General features: G+C 56.7%; 1 protein-coding gene across 5 annotated transcripts in view; it reads right to left on the bottom strand.

The window, feature by feature from the left end:
* AHDC1 (AT-hook DNA binding motif containing 1) overlaps positions 1-21,327 on the bottom strand; it is a 63,623-nt gene that overhangs the window by 3,891 nt on the left and 38,405 nt on the right. For all 5 annotated transcript variants that reach the window (XM_037033033.1, XM_037033036.1, XM_037033034.1 and 2 more), the window contains 3 exons: positions 17,646-17,823; positions 12,073-12,110; positions 6,772-11,682 (listed from right to left, as the gene is read on the bottom strand). In XM_037033033.1, coding sequence (XP_036888928.1) covers positions 6,815-11,682; positions 12,073-12,110; positions 17,646-17,823 — 5,084 coding nt within the window. In that variant the 3' untranslated portion in view covers positions 6,772-6,814. The remainder of the gene's footprint in view (positions 1-6,771; positions 11,683-12,072; positions 12,111-17,645; positions 17,824-21,327) is intronic.

The raw sequence follows: 21,327 nt of genomic DNA, 5'->3' as shown, positions 1-21,327 counted from the left end.
GACACTTTCAGGCAAAGTCAGGCCAGCGAGCCCATCAGATGCCGAGAGGACACTGGTTCCACTGGGGTCCAGACCACACCTGAGAGGTGGAGATGCACCAAAGGGTGTGGCTCCCCTCCCCACTCCACAGATATTTTTCAAAATCTGGGTCTACCAGGCAGGTGCTTTTTAAACTCTAGCCTTCCCATTCCCTCCTGCCTCAGGAGCTTCCACCTCCTTCACCGCTGAGCATACAGGGATGCTATGGGTCCAGAGGTTTCACACTAAAGGTCTCCCACCCCTCAGAGCCTCATACTTCTTACCTGTCCCAGGAGGAGGATTACCCATTAGCCCACACCCCCTCCGGCCTCCGCACAGGAGGTACCTGCGCAGACAGGTGTTACTGACGGGTATGGGTATGTGTAGGGATGCAGTGGAGGCTGAGGAAAGAGCATGAACAGTGGAACTGGGTGATCCCCGAGGGTCCTTCCTGGCCCTTCCATGTCATGTTTTTCTGCCTGGGTGGTTGTGCGTCTTTGGGAGCGTCCCTCTCCTGGACACCTCCAAGAGCCCAGTCAGCCCTGCTCCACTTTTAGGAGCATATCTGATGAGTAGGAGTAAGAGCAATCATCTTCTACCCATTCCCCAACACTTAACCCTCTCCTCTCACAATTTCCCCCTAGTCTATGTGCTGTTCTCTGACTCAAGGAGGAAAAAAACCCCACAACCGCCCCCCCCCCGACCCTGAGATGTCCCAGGTACGATGAAACACTGGGGAGGGAGATGGGGACAGTACACAGAGATGAGTAACCAGCCCAAAGGAGCTGGAGGCCTGGGGAGGACATTCCCAGGAAGTGCTGTCATGGATGCATAAATGTTTGTAGATTAAATGGACCTGGGAAGGATCCTGGAATGCTTCTAGGAGGAGGTGATGTCTGAGTGTAAGACAGAAACTGAGAGGTGGGAGATGGATAGTGAGTAGAGAAGGGAAGCCCAGACCAGGGAACATCTAGAGCAAAGGCACAGGGCACACCCCAGGGCTGGAAAGGGAGGGTGTGAAAAGGAGGTCAGGGCCAAAACAGAAGTCTTGAATACCCATAATTCCAGCCTAGGAAGTTGGGCTTTATCTTGTACGGAAGGAGGCTAGAGAGGGGAAGATGTAATCAAAAGGTGTTAAGCAATGAAGTCATAGGAGCAAATGTGTTTTAATCGACTCATCCGGTAAATATCTTGGGGGCTCAGACACCATGCCCTGAAGAACAAGCATTTAGGTGGCTACAGTGGGTGGGCGGGGCAAGGGACTCAGGCAGAGGAGAAAGGTGTTGGGGCGGAGACCTGGAAGGCACTGGGTGCTCTGACCTAGGTGGCTGAGCTGGCGCAACAACTTCTGAAGTCTCCAATTTGTTCAGACACATTTTCTGTTCCCAGGAAGTCCTTGCTGCCTGCTCTTGCCTGTGGTTCAAGAGTGTGGTCCCTGGTATTTCTGGTGGGAGAGTTTCGCGTCCTCCCCTGGACAGTGATGCTCCTATGGAGGCTTTTTAAAAAACGACTCTAAAAATTTTTATTTAGTTTTAGAGAGAGGCCAAGGGAGGGAGAAAGAGAGGAAGAGAAACATCCAATGTGTGAGAGAGAAAGTGATTGGCTGCCTCTCATACATCCCAACTGAGGACCTGGCCTGTAATCCAGGCATGTGCCCTGACTGGGAATCAAACCAACAACTTTTTGGTTTGCAGGAGGCGCTCAATCCACTGAGCCACACCAGCCAGGGCTTTTTAAAATGTCTTAAAAAGTTATTTACTTGGAGGCTTTTAATGAACACCTGTTTACAGGCTGCAAACTCCATGAGGGCAGGACGCCCTGCTTGTCTTGTTCCGTGATACCCTCAGCACTTGCTGCAATGCCTGGCCCAGAAGGCTGGCTGGTTCATGTGCACTGAATAGAGAATTAACCTACTTCCTCCTGCCCTCCAGCACAAACAGAGGGCACTGTGGCAGCAAAAGTTACGGTGACAAAGGTGGCAAATCTGCCAGGGGAAAAATCACGACCTATTACAAAGTCGCAGGAAATCTTTTGCAGATCATCTGCACTGAGAGAGAGGACTGGCGTGGATAAGTGTGTGGACAGGGTTTCTGGCTGACCTGGGTCCTGATGTGCCTGAGGCTTTAGGCCCTCTGGGGTAGGGGCCTGTAAGTTACTTTGTCTCTGCCCTACCCCATCCAGGGAGGACTCAGCCTTAGTCGTTAACCTCCCCCAAAAAGCCCCAAATCCACACTAGATACAAGATCCTTCTTAGGAAGAAGCAAGTTGAGCAGGTGAGGGAGGCCTGACTACAGTGTCCCGAGTAAGCAGGAAAGGGTCAGGCGTGCGTGACTTACACAGACTGGGTCAGAGGGAAGGACTTTAGCTCTCCATTTACCAGCCACTGATTACGTGCTTACTACGTGCTAGCCACTGGGGTAAATGCTTCACAGTCATCTCACTTAATTGTCTTAAGAGACACCGCAAGGCGATGTGACTCACCAGGTCACATAGCTGGTATGAGATGGAATCAGCCTCTGCTCAGAGGCCTATCTGCACCCACAGGCATGCTCTCAGCCCACCCCCCGAGGCCCTCAGTTTCAGGGCTTTGCTCCCTGGGGTTCTTCTTCCAGGGCTACAGGGATGAGGGAGAGAAGGAGCGTGAAAGGGCATGTTCATGGGGGAGATTAGATTTCCAGGAAATGAGGGCTCGGAACAAGAAGGCCTGGCCTGAAAATGGCTGTGAGAGGGGCAAGCGATAGGACTGAGGAGCCCAGAAGAGGCAGGGCAGGACTGGCTGACCCCTGACGTGACGGCCTCTTGCTCAGAGCCAGAGGCAAGATAAAGTGATCTCTTGAAGTTTTAAGACAGAAGAGACAAAGCCCAGAGCAGTCGGGGTCTGGCCCAGGTCCGAGCATGCCTGCTGACCCTGGCTGGATGGTGGCCTTGGAAACTGCTTCCTGCTCTGGTCAGGCCCCAGCTGGTGTAACCTTGGAGGACCTGTGACATTTCTCTTGGCCTCAGGTCCAGGCCTGAGGGAACAGAGAGGAGAGGGGGACGCGAGATTCCTGAACACCTTGGAGGGACCTCCCTACCCTCCCACCTCTGGCGAGGGTCTGCAAGGGCCTATCTTCAGCCACAAGGGCCCAACATGGGGCCAGTGTGTCTGGGCTCAGGAGCTCTCCCACCTCTGCCCCTTTCCTTCTCCGCCCTATGAGCTCAGCTCCCAGACCGGTCTGGTCCCACATTCCCCACTCTGGCTCCTCTGAGCTTTTTAACCCTCTTTTAATTCCCACTGGGATGTGACCTGTCCTTGCCCACAGTTCCCTCTGCCTGGAATGCCCTTCCCCCATTCTTGAGTGCCAAATCCTGCCTGTTCTTCAAGGTCAAGTTCAAATGCAGCTTCTTCCACAGAACCTCAAAATCCATTTAAAATGTCAGGCCCAGAAACAGTTGTAGGGAACATCCAACCAATTTGTCATTTTGTGGGTGGGGAACTGGCAGGGGCATAGACAGGGAGCAGTGTGGCAGGGGACATGAGGGACTCAACAGTATTGGGTTCCAGTGCTGGCTCCACACCTTACTGACTGGATCCCCTTGGGCAAGGTTCATAGCTGCACCTGTTTCCTCAACTCCGACTGGGGATGGGGGCTCGCCTCCTGGAGGAGCCGGCACAAAGCGCATCTCTTTTTCTCACCACAGAGGCAGAGACACAGATGACTTCTGACCTCAACACCCACCTTCCTGGTGCACAAGCTTTGTTTCTCCTGGCCTCTGGGCACCTGCCACATTCCACCAGGTGTTTTCAGGTTCTTTGTGTACTCGTTTTAGCTTCCTGTGGTAGATGCTCACCTCTGAGAACAGGGGCCATAGCTGCTTTGTCTCCCTGTGTCTGGCACTGGGGCGGGGAGGGAGGGGCTCAAGACTTGAGGCTGAGCTGAAGGACTGCTTCTCCAGTGCCCGACATCAGTGCTCACGGCCTGCTGGTGAATGAGCACGTCACTGTCCTCTGCTTAGGCCCTGTGTCAACAGTGACACTCTCTCCGCTAACTCTTGTTCCTCACCATTCTACTTCCCTACATCCCCAAATCTTCCTCGCTTCCACAATGATTTTAATTGGTGCCTGGCACTGATGGGCTGTCTTAGATGAGGGACCCGGTGTGCCATCTGGTGCGCCACCTTAAAAGAAGGGAGACAGCCCAAGCCACCACTGGTGCCTGCCTGGACTCCTGCAGCTGGTCCCCCTCCTCCACCACTTGCCCTGCTCCACCATGACCTTTGGCATGTTCCTGCTAAGGGCTCACTACAGCGATTCCCTACTTGTCTTGGAATAAAATTCAAAACCCTGCCAATGCCCTGTGTGATTCTGGCCCTGCCTGCCTTACCCCCTCACTCAGTGTTGCCGTCTTTGAAGCGGAGCTCCTTCCTGCCTCGGGCCTTTCCCCACGGCTGTTCCCGCTACCCAGAATGTTTTTCCCTCTCCCTCATCAGTGAAGCATAAGCTTCAGGATCTGGCCAGCCTGCTGCAGCTTCATGGGCTCCTAGCTCTTTGCAGTCCTTCCTATGGCGATCTTTGCCAAGGGCATTGTGTCCTTCTGGTTACTATCTTTCCCTCCAAACTGGAAGCCCCCTGAGGACCAGAACCTCCTTTGTGGTATTCACTGTGGTGCCCCCACCCCATGCCAGGCACACAGTGGGTACTGGAGAGATGTCTCTGGAATATCTGAATGCTTTGGTTTGAGGAGAGTGATGTCGACTCTCAGCTTTGAGCGGGAAGCAGGGCCAGAATGTGGGGCTGGATGGTGTCCCAGTTCCTCCTGTGTTCAGGCCTCACTGGCGGTTCCATTATGCATCTCACTGAGCTGTGACCTGCCTGAACACCCAGCCCCCACACCTGTTTCTTCTCCCACCCAGAGCCAGGGAGGAACGGTTTTCGGATTATTTCACATTTCTGATTATCCACGAGACAGCTCCCCTCCAGTGAGAAGGATCAAGAGTTTGACATTTTAAACCCTAAGCAGCTTCCCCCTGGCCTGCTTTGGATCTGTGGCTCTACTGCTTGCAGTGAGATGTGTAGGGAATGGAAGGCCATTTTAATCTTGGCCTGGCTTTATTAGGAGAAAAAATATACTGCAAAGACCATCCCCCCTCCAAGAAAAAACCCCTTTGATCCATTGTCTATGTCATGCAGAGTTGCAAGAGCCTAAGAGATTATCAGAGTCTATTTCCTTGAATAAATGGGGAAACAGAGGCCAGAGTCAGGGGAGGGAGGATAGGAGCTTGGTCAAGGGCACAGAACAAGTCCATGGCCAATTGGGGAATGGCCCTTCTCTAGGCCTCCTGACTCCCAAGGAGCCCAAGTCAGGCACCAGGGGAGCTGAGGTCAGGTGGAGAGCGGGTAAGAGGTTTCCACTGACACGACTTTAGGACCCTGAGTCACCCTGGCCTTGGATGGCCTCCTCAGACCCAAACGGGGCTTTCCAGGAGCCCTGCTGCTCCTTCTCCAGGAAGAGACACTCCCAGGAGGCTGTGGCCGCAGCAGACATGAAGAGTGAGGGGCTCTAGGCCCCCAGCCACTCCAGCGACACCCGCCACACCCAAGCCAATTCTCTGACAGGCCTGTTGGACAGCAGTGGGCTCCGAGGGGCCTTTCTGGAGCAGGTTGTCAAGAAAGTGATTCTTCCAACCTTCTCCACTTTTACTATTTTGGGGGCATTTCCCCTCTTTTGTTTTCCTTTTTCCTATAACACAAAACCTTGAGAATACTAAAAAATGTGACCCTAACAGCATCTGAGTATCTAGCAATAGTTAACTTAACTCTTAGAAAAGCATGTGGCTTCAGGAAAGGGACTGTTTTTTTTCCAGGCAGGAAACATCCTACCTGGGGACAGACCCACTGACTCGGCCACAGCAGGATCCCAGGGCCCCTTCTCCACGTCTAGGTCCTTATACCACATTCCTGACCACACTGAGCCTACCTCTGGCCAAAGGTGTTGAGAAACAGCCTTTGGGGCCACCGTGGGGACCAGGAAAGGGTACTCTGGGCGTTTTGTAAAGCCTTGCAGAGTATACAACTAGACGTATTGGCCATATACCTTTAGCATGGCTCTTGCCAGACTTCATCCTAAACTAAACGAAGCTCCTGAGGAAATGAAGGAGCCTGTCATGGTTGGTACCCTGGATGGCAATTATACCACCTGCTTCCTCCTTCACAGAGCAATTCGAATGCCTTCCTTCACATAAGGTCAAGTGGTGACTGTTTCCGGAATCTGGGGACTTGGGTAGTGCCTGTCTGGGACTTAGCGTGAAATGAGGGAAATGCATGCAAACTAGATGAGACTGTCCAATCTGATCTCCAGCCATTTCAGTAACATCTGAGCCCTGGGCTGGGTTCCCCGCCCAAGCAACCCCTCTCCATAAAACTGTTCCCAATATATAATCCCAGACTCCTTCCTGAATCCCAACTTCTTTTTTTTTTTAAGATTTTATTTATTTATCTTTAGAGAGGAAGGGAAGGAGAGAAGGAGAGAAATATCAATGTATGGTTGCCTCTCGTGAGTCCCCTGCTAGGAACGGGCCTGCAACCCAGGCATGTGCCCTGACTGGGAATCGAACTGCGATCGTGTGGTTCGCAGGCCCACGCTCAATCCACTGAGCTACACCAGCCAGGGCTCCAACTTCTTATTTTCAGGTCCTTAAATCCTTCCTGCTTGTCACTATCCTCCCCCCCACCCCCCAGGCCTCTTCCCACTGCACCCACATCCCCAGACTCACCCAGGAACAAAACCTCGAGGTCCAGTCGGCACTTCAGTTGGCACTACAGGGAGGTGACGGTGAATGTGTCCTCAGGATGAGGTTCCGCCATGGGCCCCAGGAAGCCGCTCTTGGGGCCCCCACCCAGGCCAGGATGCGCCTGTGGCATAAAGCCAGGATACCTGTAGGCAGTATCCTGCAGGGGCAGCAGCGAGTCCCTCGGCACAGGGGACAGGGTCAAGTCACTAAGGAGCGGGCAGCCATAGCCAGCAGTGGCTGCAGCAGGGCCACGAGGAGGGCCAGGTGGCCGGCCCATCTCCAGTGGCTCCTTGTCGGCCTTGGGCGTGGCTGGTGGGCTAGCCAGGTGTGGGGCACTGAGGCATGCAGCCTCCGTCCTGCCCAGGAAGTCAGCTAGCAGCCCGGTACCCACCTTGCCTTCATAGGGTGGACTGCGCGCAGCTGAGCCGGGTGGGTACCAATATGCCGTGCCCTTGCAGCTGGGGGAATCATAGTGGGGCTGACCCAGCGGCAAGTCCCGGCAGCTCAGGTGGGCCTGGGCTGCAGCCGCATGGCCCAGGCTGGCCCCCTGGAGCCCATGCTTGAGGGACTCACAGGCAGCCAGCTTTGTGGGTGGCGGCCGCAGTTCTTCCTTGAAGCCCAGTGTGGGTGAGCAGGTGGGTGAATATGCCTTCTGCAGGCCAGCATCAAACACTGTGGGCGGGTGGGCCAGTGGTGGGAAATGTTTGCCATCCAGTTCAGGGGCACCCAGGCTGGGCGAGTCACAATGGAAACCTTGGCCAAAGGTACCATCAGATGGCGTGGACGGGTTCATGGAGTAGGGGCCCATGAAGTCACAGGGGTCTCGCTCACCCACTCCAAAGGCCCTCGACTGTGAGGGCAGTGGTGACATGCTGCTGTCCCCACTGTAGTAGTCCAGGCCAAGGTCTGGACTGTCCTGGAATAGTGGGTTGACCGGCTGTGGCTTGGGGATGAACTTGGCTTTGGCTGCTGCGCCACCCCGTTCCTTCTTTGCTGAGCAGGCCCCACCGCCCCGTCCCCCCCGTGGCTGCCGGGGCCCTGTGCTCCGTTTGGACGGGTAGCCTGAGGCAGTGGCCGAGGCGGAGGAGGGGAAGCCCAGATGTGAGGCCTCGAACAGGTCGACCTTCTTCCGCCGTCCACGGCCTGGCTTGGAGCTACTCTGGAAAAGGACGCTCTGGTTCCAGTTGTAGCCGGGGGCAGACGATGCCTCATTCCAGTCCATCATGAGTTTCTCCAGGCTGGACAGGCTCGACTGGCCCTCACTGCTGGAGGCCTCACTGTTGGCACGCCGAAAACCGCCCCCGACTGGCTGATTGAACTGGGTGCTGTCAGAGGACGACTCCGAGAAGGTCTCGGACACGGCCGTCTGCTGCTTCACCTTCTGTGGCGTGTAGTTGGAGATGTCCAGGATCACGTTGGGCTCGCTGACATGGCAGTCGAATCCGGGATTGTAGAGCTGACTGAAGGCTTCTGAGGCCCAGTCCAGGCCTCCGTAGCCCTGCCGGAAAGGCCACTGAGATGCCCCCACAAACTGCCGACAGTTCTCAGGTGAGGGCTGGAAGGAGGAGGAGGAGGAGGAAGCAGCAGAGGCGGCAGAGGCTGTGGTGCCCTTGGGCACCATGTAGCCACCAGGTGAGACGGTGCTGGCCCGGCTGTCACAGCGCAGGGGAGTGGGGGCTGAACCAGAGAAGGCAGCCCCCTCAGAGCTGTTGAAGAAAGAGGCCTTGCCTGGTGGCAGGCAAGGGCCACCAGTAGGCGGTGGGGCATAGCCAGCGCTGTGGGCGCTGCTGGGTGAGGCAGGCAGGCTGTTGCCGCTGCCATAGGCAAAACTACAGTCCTTGCTATTAGCACAGTCTTGGCCTGTAAAGGGTTTTGCTGGGGCGAATACACTCTGTCCAGCCCCATAGCCACTATACTGTGGGGTGTAGGTGTTGGCAGGCGGGTGGGTGGTAGGTGAACGGGCCACAGCTGAAGCAGGGGGAGCCAGCTTCGGGAAGGTCTCAGCTGCCCGGCAGTCTGAAGTGGCTGGGGTAATCCCATAGCTCCCTGCCCGACCCGGTGGGAAGGTCTGGCGAGCAGGCAGGACAGACTGGAAGGAGGGGTCTGCCCCCGCCCCACTGCTGCCCACTGCCACTGGGCTGGCCTTGGCTCCCCGGCTAGGGAAGGTGGCCAGGCCCCGTTGGGAAGGCAGGGTGTTGGTAGGGGGCCCTGCATAAGTGCCCGATGCCTTGCGGGACTCAGGGCGTGAGGCTGAAAGGGCAAAGTCCAAGAGGTCAGAGGAGTCATCCGAATCAAGCAGGGAGCGAAAATAGCCAGTGAAGAGGTTTTGGCGCTCTTGGCTGAGCTCAGTCTGGCCAGCAGGTGTGCCCGTGCTGTAGTAGCTGCCACGGCCTGAAGCCCCACTCTCTAGCCCAGTGGAGGCAAAGGCCCGGGCCTCAGTTCCCTGGAACCCACAGTTTCGGCCAGCTTGCCCGCCTGGGTGCCCATGATGAGGGGCCCAGCCACCACCCTTGTCCCCAGCCCACTCAGCACCTGCCTCTCCAAAGCCTGGGCCACTGGGCACCTGCTCTGGGAACAGAGTCCCATTCTTCCGGGACCGCCTCTTGCGCTTGGGCTTCCCAGTCAAGGCATCCACCTCTCCTCGGCCCCGTTTGCGGGGATGCCCCAACTCGGTGAGGCCAGGGCCCCCTACCCCAGCAGCTGCCACTGCCACCACCTTCTTTTTCTTGCCAATGCCCTCAAAGAAGTCACTGAAGGAGCATCGGGCTGCTTTAGCTGCATGGCCCCCACCCCGGCCACCGAAACCGCCTGCTTTGCCACCACGCCGCCGGAAGCCCTGCACGCGGTGCAGGAAGTGGGAGATGCTCTGGGTATCGGGTGCCTGGTGCACGGACTCAGGCTCACTGGGTGTCCAGCAGCGGGGCGGTGAGCAGCGCCCAGCACACTGGCTCTGGCGGTTCAGGAAGGCCAGCTTGGCGAGGACGTCAGAGTACTCAGCCTTGCTGTCATTGGCATCTGCTGCGTAGGACGGTTGGGGAGATGCCAGTTTCTGCTTCCGCCGCCGCCGTTTCTTCACTTCCGGTATGGCCATGGTGGCCGCTGCCACAGTGGCTGCCTCGGCTGCCACCACAGCTGGCTCCTTGGGCTTGCCTGGACCCAGCAGCAGGTTCTTAGGAGGGCGGCCACGCTTCCGTTTGAGAATAATAGGCATCTCACCAGGTGGGAAGACCACCACCACGTTCCGTCCATTGTTCTTCATCTTCAGCAGCGGGGTGGGCTCTGCAGATACACGCAAGCCCAGCTCTTTGCCCTCCACGCTCAGGCTACTGCTCAAGGACGACACCTTGTACGTGGTCTTGTTCCGCCGTCCCAGCGATACAGGGATCTTGGCCATCTTCACCACCATGCGCCGCACACCCCGGCACTTGCTTTTGCGAGTAGGAACTACTGGGGTCTGGGAAGATTCCGGCTCCAGCTCTGGGACTGGGCCCGGGCCTGGCAGGGCAGGAGGAGGTGGTGGAGGCGGTGGTGGTGGAGGCTCAGCCAGGGCAGCTGCCAGCCCTGTGGGCATAGGTAGGGGCAGCAATCGGCCCTCAGGTCCAGTGTCTGCCTTACGCCCCCGACCGGCTTTTCGCCGGCGACACAGAATCTTTGGCCTATCAGTGCGCCGCAAGGCGTACTTGGGGAGACCCTCAGGCCCAGGGGGGCCATGGGGTGAGCACAAGTCCAGGCGCAAGGGCTCGGCAAGTGGGCAGGGCCCTAGGGGCTGCTGGGGCTCCAGATGACGGCCAGGGACATCAAGCAATTTGGGCAGGGGGTCAAGTCCCTGAGGGTCAAGCAGCTGTGACTCCAGGGAGTCAGGCAAGGTATCTAGGGCCTGAAGAGCCAGGCTTGGCAGCCCCAGAGGATCAGCAAGAGGTTGCAGGGGTGGCAGCTCCAAAGCTTCCCCAAGTGGCTCCAGGGCCTGTGGGTCCAGGAAGCGGGGCTGGGGGTCCAGGAGCTGAGGCTCTGGCTCAGGTGATGGTGGCTCAAGGGCCTGGGCCTCCAGCAGCTGGGCCTCAGGGCAAGTAAGAGAGGCCAGCTCACTAAGGATGTCGGCGTCAGCAAGTTCTGAGTAATCAGGACCGTCTGGCTCAGGCTCTGGGGGCAGACCAGTGGCTGAGGCCGTGGCTGCAGGGCTATGGCCTTGGCCGGGCTGAGGACTGTCCCTGGGCTCAGGCTCAGGCTCGTAGAGGGGGTGGCTGGGCCGCTCAGACTTGGCGTGGGGGGTGGCCCGCTCCTCAGGGCTTCGGATGCTGTTGGCTAGACTGGGGGAGGAGAAGAAGCTATACTGCAGGTCACCAGGGGGCGGAGCAGGTGGGCGGCTAAGCCGGAGCCCACCACAGTCCAGGTGCACACCGCTGTGCTGTAGGTCCTGAGAGAGCCGAGTCAGGTCCTTCATGATGTCAATCAGCTGCACCACTGGACGCAGGTTCACCCGCCCGTTGTCCCAGAGACGTCGGGAGCTGCTGCCGTCTTCAGCAGATGTGGGGCAGTGGGCCTGTGAGACTGGATGGGCTGTCCGAGGGGGCAGCGGGTTGTCCCCCTTGGCAAGGACTGGTGGGCGCCGGGTGCTGGGGTCCCGGCGTGGGGGTGGGCGCGGGTTCTCGGAGAAGGTGTGGGTGAAGGCCTTGTCAGGTGGGCTGGCAGGGGGCCGGGTGGGAAGCAAGGGCCGGGGGGTAGGGGGGCCGCTGGGATAGTACTTGGGCTCCCGGAGGTAGTCAGGAGAACTGCACACAGCACTGGAAGTCACCACCAGGCCCTGGGGCTTCACACGCATCCTGACCTTGTCCTCCGAGGGCCGCCAGGCGGGGCCGGGGCTGACATGAGGGTGCGAGAAGCCGGGACCAGGACCTAATGGGCAGGACAGGCAGGAGATCTCTCACTGAATGCTGAAGTCCTCATAAGCTTCGCACATCCTCAGTGAGCCCCTGCACCCCTCTCTTAAGTCCCCTCCCCAAGTCCAATCCACTTGTTGACCCCCAGCCTTTCCCAAACCACCACATGCACCATGAACCCCTCACAGGTCCCAGTTCTGCTTACTGACAGCTCACCCCCTTCTAGACCCTGGCTATTTGCTCAGCGGGAACAGGACACCTGCCTCGGAGAGGGAAGAACATTGGCAGGGCAGGGCAACCGCTCCAGATCCAACTGAAGGAGAGGGCCAGGAAGTCCTATCAAGGGCCAGGCCTCCCTCCTTCTTACTCCCACCCCCAGGGTTCCAGGGGAACCCCAGCCACTCACCCTCGGCTCTGCCGCCTGGGCTGTCACACTGGAGATCTCTGTGGGCAACAAGACAGACAACAGGAGATCTGAATGGTCTGGTGGTCACAGTCCAGTCACTGCCCACCTGCCCCCCGACCCGGTCTCTTCCATATGCCACCCGCAGCTCCCTCAATGCTCCCTTCAGTGCACGCACCCGGCTGACCTGGGAGAGAGAGGGCCCCGGGTGCCTGGGGGCTCTGCCAGTTGCTGGCTGTCAGCTGGGGGTGCTGTGGCACAACTTCGGCCTGGGCCCAGGCCTCAGGGTGTGGAAAGCGCCTGGAAAGGACCATCGCAGCTCAGGTTTAGTGAGCACCTACTGCACACCAGGCACTGGTCTGGGAGCTGTCCAGGCATCATTTCATTTAACTCTTCATCCCAATCCTGCGAGGTAGGGGCTATTAATAACCCCACTTTGCAGATGAATGGAGGCTTGGAGATGAGCTAACATCATTCACTGACATTATTTATAGGGTGCCTGTTTTGTATCAATTATAAAGACTAACTAGGCAGACAAACATCAGATTATCAAAATGCCTTAATTATTATTGGGATAAAAGCAGTACAAAAAAAGTGACCACTACCTGAGGTCAGAGGTTTAGCAATCACACCAGGGAGTCAACAGCAACAGCAGCAGCAGCTCACGCTTTGGGGGCCCTGTCTCTGTTGCCCAAACACTGGTCTAAGCATTTTATATGACTTACATCACCTAATCCCCTGCAAACCCACAGTCAGTACGGTTATCACCCCCACTTTCACCATGAGGAAACCATCCACTGGAAGGTTTTAAGCACCATGAGGGCAAGGGTTTCTGTCCTGTTTACTTCCGTGCCTGTCTCCCAACAGCCCGATCGGCATGTGGCCCACAGGAGCGCTTCAAAAACTACCGATGAATGAAGGAAGCACACGGAGTCCCTAGCCCTGCCTTTCCCTATGGGGCTCTCTCTCACTCCTCTCCAGAGCCAAGTGTGACCTGAGAAGGAGGCCGAGGGAGGGAGGGAGACGAGAATGTGGAAAGGGGTATTTTCCGACCTGTCTTCTGCCATTATCGGAGAGGCCCTCTCTGACCAGCCATCCTTGTTCTGCCTTAATCTGGCCCCTACCATACACCCTCAGAGCCCTCTCTATTTCCCCTTCACAGTATTTATCGTGGCTGTAATCTGTTCCTTGGAAAACTGGCTCTTCAGTGTGTCTGTCCCCCTGGAACATGGGCTCTTCAGGTGCAAGGACTGTGTCCGTCTTGTTTACTGCTATATCCCAAACCCCAGGGCCTCAGCTATGGATGCTATATAAATATTTACCAACTGACTCCCAGACCTAGTTTGGGCAGAGCTGGGACTTAGATCCAGGCGTGTCCAACTCTCCGGGGGACTCAGGGCCCTGGCTGATCCTAGGAGATGGGATCTCAGGGAGCAATGAGTGGAATATGCTCTGACCACCATGATGAGGGTCTTAAAGACTGACCCTGCCCCGGACAGTGTGCCTCAGTTGGTTGGAATGTCATCCCATACATTAGAAAGTTGGGTATTCGATCCTTGGTCAGGACAAGTATGGGAGGCAACGGATTGATCTCTCTCTCTCTCAAATATGAACACCCCCTGACTGACCCTAACTCTGCGTAGCTTTTGGCCCTGACCTGATCCCTAGGGTCCACCTCTCAAGAATCACGTGCAGACTCTCACTGGTGGCTGCTCTGCCCAGTGCTGTCACCCCACACGAAGACTACAGAGCTGACCCTGAAGTCAGGATGATGCAGATAAGGACGCTTCTCCACTCCCCTTTGGTGGGCACTGAGCTGCAGTCTACGAAGCACCTCCACACATAGGACCCACTGAGCCCTTACAGCAAACTAGAAGGCACGGTTTGAGACCCCTGCATTTAGTTTACAGAGAAAACAGGCTGAGTGATTGTGTAACTTGCCTGAAGTCACATAGCTGCAAAGTGACAGGGTTCCTAATTCTGTCCTAAGTCCAAAGCCTCCTTCCACTCCCAACTCCTGTAAACTCTCCTTCAGCCACTCCTGAAAGCGCTCCTTCTAGAGCTGTGGTCTAATTAAGGGCTGGGAGGAACCTTAAAATCATCTAACCCACTGGCTTCCAAACCCTGTGCTGGGGGAAGCTGTGTAACATTCCAGATGCCCAGGCCCTAGTCCAGGGGAGTCTGACTCATAGATGTGAAAGGGACATCTGGGAATCTGTATTTTTAATCAGCTCCCCCAGTGGGTACATCGTTCTAGCCCCACCTCATGCCCCTCTCATTTTATAGATGAGGAAACTGAGACTGAAGAGGGAAAGAGACTTTGCCCAAGGCATGGGAAGGGCCCTTCTGTTGCTTATCCAGGCAGAACGTCCCTCTGTCCACTGTCCTTCCCTTTCTGCAGGTCCCAGGCCTTAGCTGTTCCTCATCATTGTCCCGCCTACTGAATCACTCAGGGTTCTGCTCTTTCCCTGCCCAGCTCCACCCAGACCAGGCTAACTAGGCTCTCTGCTTCAAGAATCTCACCACTGCTCTTGCAGGAAGGCCTGAGGGCAATACCCTCACAAAGGAGGGAAGGGGCTCAGATTCTGGAATCTCCAACTCTGCTCTCCAATAGTATGGTGACCTCCTGACACCTTCCTAGAGATGCCTACCAGAAGCCACTATCCCCCCCTTACTGAGGGTGGCACTTACCAAACCTCCCCGCTCTGGAGACCTCCCACTTGGGGCCAGAGGCTGTCATCTTGGCAGAAAAGGAAAACCTCCTCTCCAGTGGTTGCTTCTGTCCCACCCACCCGTGAAGACCTTTGGGCACATCCTCCTGCCAGACCTCCTGACTCTGTCCACTGCTTTTTCTTACAGCCTCTCAGATCTGAGGGAAGCAGCTGCCTCTACTCCCCACCACACCCAGGTGGTCATTTTTTTGGCCCCCTCCCAAGGGCCCTGTAGACCCCAAGTCTGTGAACAAAGCCAAAAGGATCCTTCTGTCCCTCTGTCTGCTTCTGGGTCAGTGTGTCTGAGCCCGCCCATGGGGACACCAGACAGCTGGGAGAGGGCCCCAACCTGCTGTGCACAGTGCCGGGAAGCGCCAGCCCACATCCTTGAGTCCCCAGCCCCACCCTCCTGGTGGCTGCGGCTGTGACCACCCCACCCCTTCCCCAGACTGCCTCCCCGCCCCCACCCACAGCCTCCCCAGGGGAGCCAGGCTACCAGGCCTAGCTCTCACTTCCGGCCTCATGACCCTCTCTCCAGCCTGCACACTCCCCCCAACACCACTTCCCTCCCAGCCTGGAGTGAAGGCCCAGGGATGTCCTCAACTGAAAAACACTGCATTGAAAGGGCCACTGCTCCTGCTGTGAAACCTCCAGCATCTCCCTGTGGGGCCTTTGTCTCCCAGGATCTGTCCCCTCAGGAACTAAGCATCACCTTCTCAATCTCCTCCTCTTCATCCCCCTCCCACCCACCCAATTATACTAAAAATCTTCTTCCAACCCGACTCCAGCCCAAAATCCTAAAAAATTACAATGATGAAAAAATATTGGTAGTTGCCTATCCAGTTACTTAAATGGAAGCACAGAAAGTTTAAGTTATGCCCTTAAGGAGAAACAGCCATGACATGGAAGAACTGAAGCCTTAAACTTAAGTTTGTCTGGCTCCTCTAAACCAAACTTCTTCACTGTCCAGAGTCAGTCCCCTACCCTGCAGCCTCCTCCAACTGCTCTAATCCCAACCACCAGTTTTAATTTTTAACTTCTAATCTACCCCCAGTCAGCTCCTTCACCCACCCCTCCCACCCCAACCATCCCGGTGCACTACCCTCCCTCACCACTAGGTGTCCTCTCAGAGCCACTGATGCCCCCAAGGGGAGCAAGCCCCGCCCCACCCCCTGGAGCCAAGAGCCCCCGCCCCAGCACAGCACACCCCACTCCACCCTACCCCCAAGCCACACAGAGCTCCTTTGTGCAGCCCTCGCCCACCCCCTTCCTGCACAGAGTGGGGCACCTGGCAAGCAGGTCTGCCCTGGACCCGCCCCCTGCCAGCCCCCTGACCTGGGTGCCAGGTGTGCAGGCACCACAGCCAGCTCTGGCTGAACCTGAGGTTCACCCAGCTGGGTGGCCCTCCCTTCCTCCCTCCGAGGTCACTCAGGGACTGCTTCCCGCCCTGCTCCGCCCCCATCCCCTCCTGCCCTTGGCCCTTCCAGACTTCTGTCCTTGTCTTTCCCTCTGTCTCCCAGAGGACTCGCCTCCTCCAGCCCCACCAGGCCCTCCCGGAGCCTCTCACCCCCGCCCACCTCCTTCCCCTGAGAGCTCCTTGTTCCACTCCCCCACTCCCTGCCCAGGTCTAAAGAACTCCTCCTCCTGGAAAGTTGCTGCTGGAAGGGAAGTGACTTCAGCGATTTGGCCACAAGGCTGGGCACTGCTGAGCCCAGCTCAGCTGAAGGCCTGCTCAGCCCACCTTCAAAGCACAAACGCTGCCATTTGCACACACCACTCCCAGCATGCACCTGGAATCCTGAATACACGGAGAGACCCCAATGTATACGCAACATACCACCCCAGTGTACTACCCCCCCCCCTACAGTCCACACTAAGCACCCTGTACGCCTACACCATCCAGTGTGGCAAACACAATACTCCAGTATTCCCACCCCTGCCCAGGACACACTCTGAATCCTGCACACTCATCACTCCAATGTACCTCCTATACAGCCTTCTAATATCCCCAGCTCATCTACTTATAAAAGAATTCTTATAAAAAGAATACAGAAGCCTGCACACCCAAGGACAGAGTTCTACACAAGCCTGCTTGCACTCAAGACGCCCAGTACTTGCATTGGGTACACAAGGCCCTGCATCTTCCCACAGCTGAACCTCCCCACCCACACAATCCCAAGAGGCCCCGCCCCAGACCTCAGGCCCCAGGAATGCTCTTTTGGAAGCTGGGTGGGGTCCCCAGGCAGGCTGGGCTCTAGGGAGCTTCCTGGAGCTGGGAGGCTTCATGTGTCAGTTCAGGGAGTTGCCTCTGCAGGGAAGGGCAGCCCCACCTGGCCTCTGGCTCTTGAGCCTGGGTGGGCTAATCTGGGCCAGGAGCAGGAAGGCAGGCCCTGGCCCCTGCTGTACCTCATCCTAGTTGGGCAGCCTAACATACCTGAACTACCCAGTCCTCTTATCACCTCACCTTGGCCCCTCAGCTCTTGCTTCCACAGATTTCAGTTCTGGGGGCTCACAGCATACATTAGGCACACTCTGGTTTCCCCTTTGGCCCTGAGTTCTGCTCACTGTCACAAACCCTCTCTTCCCAGTCCTCTCAGGTCATCAAAGAGCAAGGAAGAGTCCCCAGACTAGGTGGCAGGACCCCAAGAAACTTACGGTATATCCATGGGCCTCAGTGCCCATTTCTAGGTGATGAGGAAGGAGTTTGGTAAGTTGGGTTAATATATTTGGGTTCTCTGAAGGGCCTCTTTTTGGCCTAAGCTGTCAGGGGAAAATCCCTGCCAGGATGGGGCAGTAACTCCCCGATGCTTACTTCCCAGGGGCGGCCGAAGCACAGACCTGGCCTCCCCGTCCACTGTTACCTACCTGAGCAGACCGCGCAGACAGGCCTGGCTCAGCAGGAAAGGCCAGTCTTCACCAGTGATCTCAGGGTGGTCTCTGCGGCAGCCTGAGAGTCGCCCCAAACCCGGGGCCCTCTGCACGTACTTAACTGGGTGGGCTCTGGGGTCCAGGCCAATGGGTAGACAGGCAGGCAAGCTCCCATCTGTGGAAGCAAAGAGTACCACAGGCATAAGCATGGACACAGGATGAGCCAGAGAGGGGGATCAGGAGGCTGTCTTAGATGGGGTGCATTCTTGTATACAACTACACCAGCTCAAACCTCATTTCACTGGGGGAATTGTGAACCTTGAGAACTCAGGCTTCTGTTGGGAAGCACTATCTTGGTATATACAGGTACACGCATGCACGAACATGCACACACACTGTGGTGGAAAGAAGCTGGCCTTTGGAGTCAGACAGTTGTTGGCTCAGCCCTCTTGGGCAAGTCAGTTAACCTCTCTGGCTCTCAGTTTTCTCACCTGTAAAACGGAGAGATCTTGTGAATGGGGAGGAACACTCTGGGGAATCTATAGATGCTAAGAGCTTATTTTATAATACAGGTGTGAGTTGCTGTTCAAAGTGATGGTGCCTGCAGATTTCCATGAGGGATGTATACACAACTGCCATTTACCCTTCTCTATCAGCTGGTTACATCCCTTGTTTTCTTTAATAGCCATGGCTCTTCTGACTACCCTGCTGCTTCCTGCACATTCGTCTGCCTCAAGGTCTGTTCTGGAGCCCACAGCGGGTCTGATAACCAGGTCTCATGGACTCCTTACTGCTTCTGGTGGCCCAGGAATTTGTTGCGTGCTAAGAGATCCTGCCTGTATGAATGCACGTCTGTGAGTGTTCAGTTGCCTGGGTAAATGCACCTGCATGTGGGTTTCTGGGTCTATTTAGCCTTCTGTATGTATCTCTGTGTATTTTTGTATGTCTGTGCAGGTACATGTGTGTTTCAGTGCACATATATGGGATTGTGCTTGCTCAGTTGTGGTCTCTGTGTATGTGTTTGATGTGTACCTGGGTTTAGTGTCTTTAGTTATACATGTGGGTATGTGTATCTGCCTTGTGTATGTCCAGCTGAGCCTGCCTTTGCACACCTGTGGGGAAAGAGATAAGAGTATGTGTGCCTATGTGTGACAAGGTGTGCCCACTGGTCAGGCTATGAGTGCGCCTCTCTGCAGCCTACTGTGTCAGGAGCTGCACTGGCTTCTGCCAGTCTGAGCTCTCTGAATGCATGTGTCGGGTGGGGAGGAGTGTGGGTGATCCTCTGCTGTCCCTGGAGGCTCCCAATCTCCAGGCCCGGGACTGCAGGCGCTGGTGTCACTGTGGATCAGCGTTGCCTTTCTCCTACCTCTCCCTTCCTCTAGGCTTTTGGGGTCACGGTGTGATGGCATGCCTGGTCAGTGTCCCTGTGGGTCTGCTTCACCACGGGTCATTGTGTGTTTACACGTGTGTCCATGTGTGTGCACTGTGTGACCTCACCACACTGTGCGTCTGCAGGTCCTTGATGCCATGTCATTGCACGTCTGTGCTAATAATACACCTCTGGCAACGTCACTGTGTGAGAGAGTCTATGTGTGGAAGTGTGCCTGTCAGACCAAGGGGGCCTCAGTATCTGTGTGGCACCTTTGTGTGACTCGTCAGGGCGTGCGTGTGAGAGACCCTTTGTGAGACAGTGTGTGTCCGTGTCATTGTGTTTGTATGCCTGCTTGCCTCCTCCCTATCTCCTGCCCGCTCTCGCGCTCTCTCTCTCTGTAGGAGCCAGACAGCTCCCCAAGCCTGGATTAGGGACAATTTATCCACAGGCAGAGGAGAATTCCAACCTGCCAGAGCCTCCCTCCTCTGATCCATCCTCCCTTTCCCTGTGGTTGGGTGGGCACAGAAATGCAGCCCAGCAGCTCCCAAGCCCTCAGGGAGCCCCCACCTCTGCAGCTCCCCAGAGGCCCAGAGGGCAGAAAAGATGGAACTCCGGGTGGCTCCAGACCCCTCCAAGTGGGGTGGACTGGCTCCCCCCTCCCCGGCCCCCACAGCTCAGCTCATCTTGGCCCTGTTCTCCTACATATGGTGGTGGCAAGGGTGGGGGGAGTCTGCATGGGGTCTCTCTGGCCCCGGGGGGCTGTGGGGAACCAAAAGAGAGCAAAGCTGCTCCCAGCCCCTCCACAACCTGATACTCCCCAACTGATAAAAGACAGTTTTCCCCAAACCCCTGAAACATAAATGACTGGGGAACTTGTGACTGTGCCCACACAGGCTGGGGGAGCCACTGGGAGGCGGGGGACAGTGTGGCAGGGGGAATGCAGCGAAGGGGGAGCATGGGCTGAGCTGGGACTGAGGCTCCCTTCACGGTGCTCCAGGCGAAAGGCAGAATCACATGTTTCCCATTAGCTGCTCTGGCCTGCTTGTTCAGGGGGTGTTGGCTGGGGGAGATTTGTTCTGGTTGCAGACACCAGCCGAGACCACACAAGAGAGAGAGAGAGAGAGAGAGAGAGAGAGAGAAGAGAGGCGCAGAGACTGAATGCCAGAAGGAGAGAGGGAGAGTGAGAGAGAGGCACATACAGAGACAGAGACATGAGAGACAGAGACAGACAGTGACAGGAGCTGTGAGAGACACAAAAACAAAAGCGGAGAGGTGATGGGAGAGGTGAACAGAGACTGGGGGACAGGGACAGTGACAGGGAAATGACAGAGGCTAGTCAGAGGCTGAAGAGCTCGTTAGTGAGGCACACAGTGTGAGTCAGGCCAGGTGGGACTGAGAGGGAGAGAGCCAGAGGGGATGGTGGCACTGGGGAGGCCAGTTTGATGGAAGGGAGCTGGAGGGTGATGGAGGGAGAAGGGCAGGTCGTGGTTGAGGGCGCTGCGTGGGCAGTGGCGGGGCCAGGAGGGCAGGGGAGTGGATGCAGACTCGGGCGGACGGCAGTGTGGGCAGGGGGAGCGAACCTCTGAGCTGGCTGGACGGGGGTGGCCAGCACGCCTGGGCCTCCACCTCCTGACCCTCGAGCCTCAGAGAGATAACAGGCCTGAATAGTGCTGACTTGCGGTTCAGAAATCCAATATCCTCCGCTGCGCACTAATCGACTACCTGAGCTCCCGGCCCGCGCAGAGCTGCCCCGATTAATCCTGCGGCTCCACAGCCTTAATTAGTTTAACAGTTTCAGGGGCAGAATAGGCAGGGAATAGGGTCCCCCAGCCCTAGGGGGACAGCCCCTCATGCAAACCCTGCCTGGTGCCCCACCTCTCTAGTTACACCTGCCCCAGTCCCAGAGGCCCCACTGCAACTGCCTGAAAAACACTGGGTCCCTCCTCCTGAGGCACAGTCCCCAGGGTTGGCACCTGGGTCAGAAGGTAGATTCCGTGGGAATGAGGCCCCCCTCGACACAGATTTGTCCCTGTGCTCAGGGCCTGGAGAGCTTCCACTGGCCAGCCCTTCGGCCCCCGCAGTCTCCATGGGAAGGGCCCACCAGCTGTCAGCCCCATACCGCCGGGAAACACGTCTCTTTAGGGTGAGAGACAAGCTTCGAAGTCACTGACAACCTCCCAACAGCATGAGATAATCACACATGTCACTCCCCACAACAGCATGAGATGGGCACATGGTGACATCTCACACATAGCCAACAGTCAGAGAGACAGGCATGTGAGTGACTGTTCTCCTAACCTGTCACTC

The sequence above is a fragment of the Sturnira hondurensis genome, unplaced genomic scaffold, assembly GCF_014824575.4.
Source record: "Sturnira hondurensis isolate 20B ecotype Veracruz unplaced genomic scaffold, ASM1482457v3 Scaffold0021555, whole genome shotgun sequence".
NCBI classification, from domain to species: domain Eukaryota; kingdom Metazoa; phylum Chordata; class Mammalia; order Chiroptera; family Phyllostomidae; genus Sturnira; species Sturnira hondurensis.
Note: the sequence above shows the minus strand (reverse complement) of the source record. Positions and strands in the feature narration are given on the sequence as shown.